Genomic DNA, 10,239 nt, shown 5'->3' on the forward strand with positions numbered 1-10,239 from the left:
TTTCAGCTGAATTTCCAAATAAATGGAAAAAACTCATGCAGCAGAGATATAAAAAGATTCTTCCAAATTAAGCTTCAAAAAAGGCATAGATAGCATTGAAATATGTCACTGATCATTTTGTATTTAAGCAATTTGAAGGACAGAATATATGGCAATATGACATCTACCTATGATTAAACTGCGAGATACAAGGCAGTGCAATTCCAAAAGACATTCGGAGACTATGTAAGTGATAAATAAAGAAACATTTTCCCAAATACGAAGCATGGTGGACTAAAAAAAATCTTTTACATCATACTCTTGTTTTTAATTGGAACCAGTGCTAAGAAAATCTGTTAAATGCCCGGCATCACAAGATAACACTGAAAGAATATTACATTCAGTAGTATTGTAGGGGACCTTCTCTGAAGAAATTTGTAAAGACAAAACCAAACCAACAGACTTTGAAAGTAGGAAACTTGGATCTTCCAAAGCCATGCTAGAATACTATTTTAATAATTTTCAGTTGGTAAGAACTAGAGTTTTTAACAAACTGGATTCTATTTTTGAGAAAGAAAAAAATACAAACAATGATATTTTCATACAAAATACATTATCCTCTTGTGAGAAGAGGATAAAATCATGATGCTTTATGCATAATCTAACAGCTCTCATTAGGTGGCTGAAATTGCTTTTTGCTTGCTGCTACCAAAAGCAGAAGTCCTCTTTTCCCTGCCTCTTGCCACATGACCAGTCCCCTCTTTTCTGCCAAATGTGGCATGCATTGGGCTTTGTCATGAGTGACTGTGGTCACCAAAAGAGGATGGATGTGAATTAATAGTGGTTCAGGAGCAAGGCAGATCTGTTTGACAAGTCCAGTTGTCTGATGAAACCTTGCCATGTAGTGCTTTGGGCACGTTAAGGTGGCGTTACACTTGTGCTGCTGCTGAAACCTTTAAGAATCTACTGTTCTTTGCTCTTGCACCCACAACTGCTTTATTCAGGCACAAGCATGCATGTAGCCAAGTGATGAGCTAGACTGGAAAAAGTATTGAGATAAAAAGTAACTGAGGTGGTTTGTTGGGGTTTTTGGGGTCACTGATCAGGATGGTTTTGCTGGCACAACCGAGGAGCAAAGTGGGGACAGGACCAGCACTTTGGTAGTCAGACCGTAGGTAATCACAGCACAAGTGTTTGTATGTTAGGAGTTCATTTTTCTAAGGCTATTAAGGACCTAAGAGCATGATGTGAATGACTAAAAGTGTAATTTCTGATAGATTTTTTCAGCATTTCATCTGTGATCTAAGATTCCAGTGTCTCATTAGTTTGATTGTCATAATATTAGCAGTTTCCTAAATGGATACTTCCACAAGCTTATGAATATGCTCATTAATTTATTTTTATATCATAGTTGACTCATTTATGCAAGTCACATTTTCCTTTGAGCAATATTTTTTTATTTTTGCTGGTGATGATGACACATCCAGAAATTGGAATTTGGAAGACTTTTTTCATTTCTAACATTAAATGCATTTTTGGGAAGTGTTCTAATGATATTTTTATATTTATTTTTTTTTTAGACAGAATTTCTTTGATCACTAAAGATGAAGCAGAGGGAAGTGCGGTGACTAGTGAAGAGGCTGAAAAGGTATAGTTTTTTTAATGAGCATCTATTTGTATAGAGCCCATGCTGTGGAACAGAAGATTCTTTCTTATGTGGATAAATCTTTAGGTGAATGAAATAGGATCCATATGAAGGAAGAAGAGTGTCCTTTTGCGATACAACTGAAATTGCCCTAGTTCAGAGCAAAAATAATTCCTAGCATGTACCACAGCATTTTGCTTTAATTGGTCTTCAGAAAGTAGCAAGTATTTACATCATTATCTAAAAATATCCTTTACAAAGAGTAGGAACTTTAGAAACTCAGTGTAGTGGAACAGAAATAGGCTATTTATCTATGCAAGATCACTGTTTGAACGTCATAGAAAGAACCGTGATCTCGTTGGTATCGTACAAGTTCAAAAATCAGGACTTTTTTGTCTAAAGGTGTTATGAATTCTAGCAATACAAAGTTGTTATGGCTAGTTTTCACCATGTATGCGACGATATCAGTGTTTTCCACTTCATGCAGCTCTTGTGGATTGATTGACATCATAGATGATGCTGATTTTATTAATGGTGATCATATTAGATCCTTTTGAAAACAAAAGTCTTGGAGTATTTGCAGGTATTCTATCTATGGAAGTATAACACTTCAGTAACTCCAGTGATGAATGAGGGATGTCACAGTTACAAAGGAGTCAATTTCTAACAGGCAGAATGGTGTCTTCTGTTTGAAAGAAAGCAGAATTTAGAGTTGCTGTCAAAAATTGGATTTGTGTGGAGAGGGTAAGGACATTCTTGTATCAGGCTGCTAGCCATGATTTTAAATAGTTTAGGAGAAAAAAGAACCTTATATTGCAGACCCTTCAAGGTAAACCTGTGGCTAAAATCACTAAGTACGTTGCAGAGAAGCAGCTTTTCTAAAAGATGCCACATTGATTTCTGCAACTTCCAGGCCTTACATTAGCAATAAGCAGAAGGAGGTAGAATTAAGTTCTCGGTGAGTGAATTAATGAGCATGTAAAAGGTTGTATTTTAGAAACTGCTTTTTTCATCTGTAACAATTTACCTCAAGGTGAAGAAGGCACAGAAATATCATGAAAATGAAAAACTAACAAACTAAGAATCCAGAAAGCTAAGCACATGTACAGAGTACAAATGACAGAATATTATGTTTTTTTCTAGACATGAAGGACCTACTGGCTGTTTCTCATCACACATAATTGTATAGAGCAACTTTTTTCTCCAGTGGTGTTATTAAAGAGTATCAGGGTTTTTTATATATTCCAAATGCAATGAATTTACTTGGAAATTTCTTAAGACAATATTTTTCTTGAGAACTTCACTTTCTAGCCTGAAACTACCATTGATGCTCAAAATGTGCTAATGCTGTGTGAAATAGTCGCTATTCCTTAAGGAAATCTCTGCTAGCTACAAAGACCTTACAGCACTGTTGTCTTAACTGTGAGCTTGTGGTAGCTAAAAAATACTGTGCCTGCATAGGAATGCAGCACAAATTACAGAGTACCAAGGACTAGATTTACAGCTGCAAGGCTAAGCTGGAGCAAAGCATTTGTAGGCTGACTTCAAAATAACTGTTCCGGTTTGATGTCGTCCTACAGTCAGCCAGGTGTTGCAATACAGGAAATTCTTCTGTGATTGATTGAAGGTCCTACAACAGCCATAACTTCCCTTTAAAATAGGACAATAAGAGAGATTGCATTAAATCAGCTCTGCAACGGTTCTCCAACGTGGCAGTTACCTTGACTTTCAGAATAAATAGGTTGCATCTCTTTGCTAACTAGGCAGTTGGCAGTCCCAGTTATTCACTAGGTAACCATCTCCCCACACACTCTACAGATCCAAAACCAGAACCCTGATTTGCCATTATCTGTCAAGGATTTATATGACTTAAGAGATTGGAAGACTGCATATTCTTGGGAGTAAGTTCTGCAGGGATAGAAAATTTTATCTTGAGGTTGAGGCTACTATAAAATCTAGTCCTTTTTGGTACAGTTAAACCCTGCCACAGGTTTCCTGTGTGATACAAAGCCAGCATTTTCCTAGGTCTATAGTAGGTTGCAAAAATGGATCATTTGTTTTCTATATTGAAGGTGATACCCTTCACTAAAGGGTTATAGTGGTTCTTTTAAAATACCACACAATAGAGTAAAATGCAAGTTTTCTTCACCTCTGTAATAGGTCACATGCAAGCATGTAGGTCAAGGGCTTGGCTGTCAGTGTGGTCCTATGTGACACAAAAACCTTCTTTCGTGTGCAGATCACTGATAGCAGTTTCAAGACTGCTTTCAGGAAGTAGAAAATTTCAGGTTTATAGGGTTGCTGTTTGAAGGAGAAAGGAAGACTTACAAGGCTGCTTATTAGAGAGTAATGTAACATGTAAAAAATTTCTTTTTGGTTGAGCTAGGTTATCCATGCATATTTTCCTATCACTGAGAAAAATGGTTTTAGGTAGGGTTGGGTTTGGGTTTTTTTCATGTAATAGTGGAGATACTTTTTTTAGAACATGGGGATGATAGGTTAAAAGACCAGAGATGTCAAGTGCTTTTTCTGGTTGCTTTGGGGGAAGATAATGGATTTCAGCACATCTGTTATATGTAATTTGCTTTTGCATAAATGTAAAACAGGTTTTGGAGAAAAACCCCAATGTTGGATGTTCAGCATTTGGTGAAAACTTCAAGTTTCAATTCATTGCAAATTTTCATTATATGGGGGTTTTTGGTGGTTTGGTTTTTTGTTGGGTTTTTTTTTTTTTTTTTAGCTTTTCGCTTTCTTTACCTAATTTAGTGTGGGAAAGCTAATTTTGAAAACTGAAAAATGTGCTACTTTCAGAAATACCATTTCCATTTAACTCTTAATTAACTGTGTAAAATGAAATTTGATCGAGCACAAAAATCCTTTCAGAACTGACAATGTCATTAGCTTTTAGTTTCATTGGATGTGCTTTATGTTACTACTAGATTGAGAACTTTTCCAGCAAAAAAGATAGACATACGGCATCTTGAAATTCTAATTCTTTCTGGCCCTGTCACCTTCTCATTTTTTTTGCAGCTATAAAGTCTATATGATAAGTTGAAGTCCATGTGTTAAAATATGAGTGTTGTCTGTGGAGTCAGCTTTCTACATTCTTCTTGTATGTTGCTGTTTAGGATGTAGGAAAGGTCGGACCTTTGCGTAGTGAGACAGCGAGGCAGAGGTGGTCTACATTCTCTGTCTTTGGTGTATTTGCTTTTCATCCTAGTGGATTTATCTGGTACTCTTCCACAAATGGGATGCAGCAGGTAACTTGTGTTTTACCCCTTGTCCAAAAGCTGTCACTATTGCTCTAGAGAAGGATCAGAGCATCTTATTTACGTAAAATAGCATTTAAGCTTTTTACAGTACAAGTATATTGTCTCAGAGATTGGTAGTGCTCTGATAGGGATCCTGTGGCCTTTTACACAACCTCCATGGCTGTTATAGTTGCTTGTTACAGTAGCTTGCTTTCAGGAGCTAGCTGTTTGCACAAAAGAGTTACCTAACTCTACACAGGTATTTATAGCTACTATTTATAGTGGTTTTTTTCAAACTAGCTGCTCTGTGTCATCATCTAGAGTTATAACAAAGTTGGTTCTGAATTAAGGATGATGGAACTCAAAGTCATGGAATGTGGCTTTTCTTCCTCCCCAGCTTTCGCAGTCATCTTTTTAACTGGGGCAGCATTGTTCCCAGCTCTGTATACTTGTTCTGGGGCATTTTAATAAGAAAAAGAAAATTTATGATGTTATAGTAAGGATATTGCTAAAGAGGCAGTAGCTAAAACTTGTAGATAACTGCATACATTTTAAGTAAGAGTCAAATATTTGTATTTTTTTTCTACCATTCTAGCTAAATTATTTTTTCCTCACTGTGTTAGCCTAAGAGAAAAATAATTCAGAGGTGGTTGTACTCCGGATATTGTCTCTATGTTTGATTTCAGTTGTTATAGTATCTGAGCAACTTACCTTTATCTTCTGTTTGTGAATGCCATGCTTTAAGTGAAGGGCATATGGTGAGTTGTATCAGCAGCTACGGCAATAGCATTTTACATAATGCGTTTTCTATTTTTAAAAACTGGCATTCTAACCATCTTGCGTATTTGAGGATTTTTTTTTTTAAATTCATGTATTTGTTCATTTGTTAAATGTTAATTGAATTAAATGGGAAACTTCTAAGTTCCACACAGAACTAGAATGTTGTACTTAAGAACTTTGCTAAACAATCTATTGGTCAGCTTATGTATGTATTCATATCAATGGGGGGCGGTTTGCTGCCCTTTAGCTACACACACTATTACTTTTAAAATTTTCTTTTTTAAGAACATAAACATGGCCATACTGTAATGGACAAAATTTCCATCTGGCCCAGAATCCCATGTTTGACAGTGGACGGTAACAGATGGGTAGAAAAAAGTGTACAGTCCCAGGCTCCAGTCACTGATATCTCAAGTACTTCCTGTGCTTGAGATTGTTTCTGTGGAGTTAGTAGACTTCAAAGAATTTCTTTTCTATGAACTTTCCTCATCTCCTTGTGAGACTAGGGACTAATATTTGTAGCATCCTTATTACAGGGGGTTGTACAGCTTAACCGTATGTTGTTGGAAGAACCATGTCCTTTTATCTGTTATTCAACACACCTCACCATAAAATCCTTTAAAAGCAAGTCTTATGAATTTTCCTATACTTTAAGATGTTTTTGGAGGGTGGAAACCAGAGCAGACTTCATAATTTTTAATTACAGGTGGATTTGTTTTAATATACAAAGGAGATATTCTGTTAATTTATTATTAAGGGTCTGAATTTTGTCTGTATCACATTTGTATTTTCAGTTCTTGGCTCCGAAGGAAAAGAAAAATGAAACTCTGCCTCCCACAGATGAAGGTGGCGATGTTGATGATTTGGTGAGTACTGTGCAGACATGATGTGGCGTTAGAATTAAACAGTAACTGAAAGGTGCAGTGAGAAGGAGCAGCGAGTGCTTCTTAAAGCAGTAGATTAGACTGTGTGGCTTAGAAAACAGCTAAGGAATTGAGTCAGAAAGGAGCCATGTGAAATTACTTATTTGCTATTGTAAAACATAACCAGGTGTGTAATTTCATGATGGCAAATATTATGTTATATAGTAACACGGCTGTTTACATAAGTTAAACATGTCTTCTAGAGTGTTTCAAAAGAGCCTGTGAGGCTGCTCATTTGATAGCAGATTGTTATAATTTACTATAATAGCATTTAACAAAACTTGTAGATCTAGAACAGCTATTTATGTGGGTTGAAAACTGAAAATCCTTTTTTAAAAGATGTTTTAATCCTCTCAATTAACCTTCTCTATATAGGATTGCTGAAATTCAAAGATTTCAAGAGGTTTTTTAATAAATGTTTTAGCCATTTTTTTACAGGCTGAGTCATTACAAATCTATCTCCAGGGCTTACGCTGATAGTGTAGACAGTTTTAAAGAAGGTTCAATAGCAGTCAGATTTCTACTTTTGGAACGTACTTTTTTAAATCTATAAATTGCACATATAATTATGTGAAGGTGAGAGTTTTAGGTTTGTTTTTGTACTTTATAGCAGCTTAATAGTAAGTTTTGTGCAGTCCATTTATGTTACATGATAAGGATTTCTGAATTTATTTTATTTTCTAAGCACTAAACACGCATAAGAAATAACTTGAATTCAACGCTGCTGCTTCCAAATCTGTTTCTTCTATTTGCAGCTGGACATGATGTGACTGGGCGATACATAGTGACTATACAAGCCAAGTTTTGGAAGAGATCTCCCTGTGAGATGGGGCACAAAACAGGATGCTATGGAGAAGACAGTATATCCATCTTTATTTTGTCAAATGAAAGCAGAAGTCCCAAAGACATTTCCAGTTGATATAAATGTCATCTGACTTTTCAAAACTAGAACAAAAGATTGAAATAATCTGAAGTATTTGTGAAGTAATGATACTGTTAAGGCATTTCTTTCTTTTTTTTTTTCTTTAGTACACTGAATCTAGCTTATCCTTGGTTTTGCTTTCAGCTAAACACTACTAAATTTAATGAGAATCTGCGCTGGTGCCTGAAATTCTTGTTACCTGGGAAGGAAGATAGAAATGTCACAGTGAGGTTACCAGGTAATGCTGAATCTTCAGTGGAGGTAACTCCATAGCATTATTGTTACACAAGGGAAAAAGTCTCTATTTTCATGCTTTATTCCTATTTTAAAAAAAAAAAAAGGAAAAAAACCCCAAACCCACAAATACTTATAGGAAAAAATTCTAGGCCAGGGAGCCACAGAGTAATAGTTTAAAATACACAACAGAATCTAAAGCACACAGCAAAGCCAAGTGTGCTGGTGTTGCCACGCTGTACCCAAATCACAGTTATATCTGTACTACAGGTTCTCTATCCTGTCAGCTCAGCAGCAGCTCAACAGTCTCTGTCTCTTTCTGTTAGAGATTTTCCTGTTTTGTTTTTTGGACTTTTAACTAGTACAGTTACTGTAGATTTCCCTGGTGCTAAAAGGATGAATGAATCAGTTTTATCCCCGTTTCGTACACAGCAGATAACTGCTAGCACAGAGCAGAAGAATCCGTGAAAGCTGTACACTGACACCTGTGATAGATAACTGATAATAGTTAACATTGGTAACCAAAATGGAGTACTGTCTACACAGAGCAATCAAAAGTAGTCAAATACAGCTTAGAAGGAGATACTCAAATTTGATTACAGATCTAGAGAGACACTAATGACACCTTCACAGATGTTTGTTACAACCAGATTCATTCCTTTAAAAGCTGTTCTTTCATTATTGCAAATGTATAAGCATACTGTGCAAAATGGTATTAAGATCATAAAAAGAAAAAAATGAGCTGTAGCTAAAAAATATTTTGGAATATCTGCACTTTATACTGAAAAACAGCTCCTGCGTGGGAAACAGCAATTGCTTTTTGCCCCTACCTCCCTACACAGCGACCTGCTCTCTCCTCTCTTACATCCTATCCTGATTGAGTTCGTGCAGACTTTGAAAGGGTTTCTCAATTGCAGATGGCCGGGAGTAGGTGATCTTTCCAGACCTTTAGAGCATTTGTGTCACTAGAAGATATTTTTCTAAATTGTAAATAATAAATATTTGGTCTATCCATTGTTTTGAATGTCTTTTAAGGCCAGTTTATAGAGTATAACAATGGCTGGGGTTTGTTTTTACATTTTATTAATTTGTATGATTAATAAAATATTTAAAATTTTGCTTTTGTCTTCTTCAGAGCTATGTTTGCTACAGTCCGATGATTAACTACCTGTGCAGTACCTAAGAGAGACTATCAAAAACCCCTTTTCTGGGCATATGATGATAAGTCTTTGTCAAGACCAGACAGTATATAGAATTACTTTGCAAATCAAAATAAGGATTAGGGCTTTCTGTTTCTTTTCAATCAGTTGACCACAGTTTTAGAAAGTATTGCTTCTGTCAAGCAATGAACATTTAGTTTATGGAGTATTATTTCATAGATCTTGTTACCTGTACAGCACATTTAGGTTCAGTATGGTAACTGAGTTGCTAGTACTAAAGAGGGGAATGGGAAGTTGAGTCCTAATTAAAATAAATGAAAGCAAATTCTTAGAAGGCAAGCAAAGTGTCTTTCATTCTGCCCAGCTTTGTGGGTATTGGTCATCAGAAGCTTGTGATACGTCTTACTGAGGGTCTACCAGATGGCAACCTGATTTTTACACTTGTTCTTTGGCAAAGGGCCGGCTTTCAGGTTCTTATTAAATGACTGGAAGAGATCTTTCACTTATTCTAAGCTCACATTTTCAGTTACAAAGTCTTCATTATTCACTGATTACATTGATGATACTCGTTCTGAATTGCAATACTGGCCAGTCTTCAGAAGCAATAGAGCCCTGTTAGTCATCCACTTCAAAAGCAAGCATGCAGGAGATACCATGCAGATTTGTTTTCTTGCAAATAGCAGAACACCCCCTGTCCTGTACTTCATAGCTGGTGAAATTATCAATGTGCCTAAAAAAAAAAAAAGGAAAAAAAAGGTTGTGATTTTGTTATGTGTTACTGATTTATTTTCTTTGTACCCTGGAAGGAATGCCTATCTGGAAAGCTCTTTGGGTGCTGATAGTATGGGATGGTATGGTTAGCCTTGTTTGCTGAGAGATCAAAGCTTACAATTGTTGTCTGTGTCTTTCTCTTAATCTACTGCTCTGATGTCACTTTAACTCATTGGGCAGTATCAGTCAGCTTTGATGGAGGGGCAGTGATTTCAGCGTTATGTTTTAAAACACTTTTATGAAAGTTGCTGCTGGGAAGAGATGAAAGGGAAAGGAATGAAGAGTTCAGCCTTTTTTCCTTCTTTGGCTGCCCTGGCAGCTGAGAATACCAGCCAGCAGGCTAATCAGCATGTCACATCAGCAATATCATGTGTTGCCTAGTCTGCAGGTCCTCTTCTTTCTTCTCGTCCTCAATTAGAAGAGGAATGTGGACTAGAAAAAATATTTTGCAGCGTGGACTTTGGGAGGTAGAAAGTATCCAAGAGGTATTATACCAGGAAGCGTAATTAATGTGGGAGGGAGCTGGGGCTGTAGCGTGAATACTCCACAGAAAGGACAAAATACTGGTTGTGGG

The 10,239-nt window shown here is 36.4% G+C and overlaps 1 protein-coding gene across 2 annotated transcripts in view; it reads left to right on the top strand.

Moving 5' to 3' along the window:
* Positions 1-8,853, top strand: part of XRCC5 (X-ray repair cross complementing 5) — a 52,518-nt gene extending 43,665 nt beyond the window's left edge. Inside the window, exons 19-21 of one of the 2 annotated variants that reach the window (XM_054829958.1) lie at positions 1,560-1,627; positions 6,450-6,521; positions 7,334-8,853. In XM_054829958.1, coding sequence (XP_054685933.1) covers positions 1,560-1,627; positions 6,450-6,521; positions 7,334-7,348 — 155 coding nt within the window. In that variant the 3' untranslated portion in view covers positions 7,349-8,853. The other variant, XM_054829957.1, reaches the window with a different exon arrangement.
* The last annotated feature ends 1,386 nt before the right edge of the window (positions 8,854-10,239 follow it).

This window comes from Grus americana, chromosome 6 (assembly GCF_028858705.1).
Source record: "Grus americana isolate bGruAme1 chromosome 6, bGruAme1.mat, whole genome shotgun sequence".
Lineage (NCBI taxonomy): Eukaryota > Metazoa > Chordata > Aves > Gruiformes > Gruidae > Grus > Grus americana.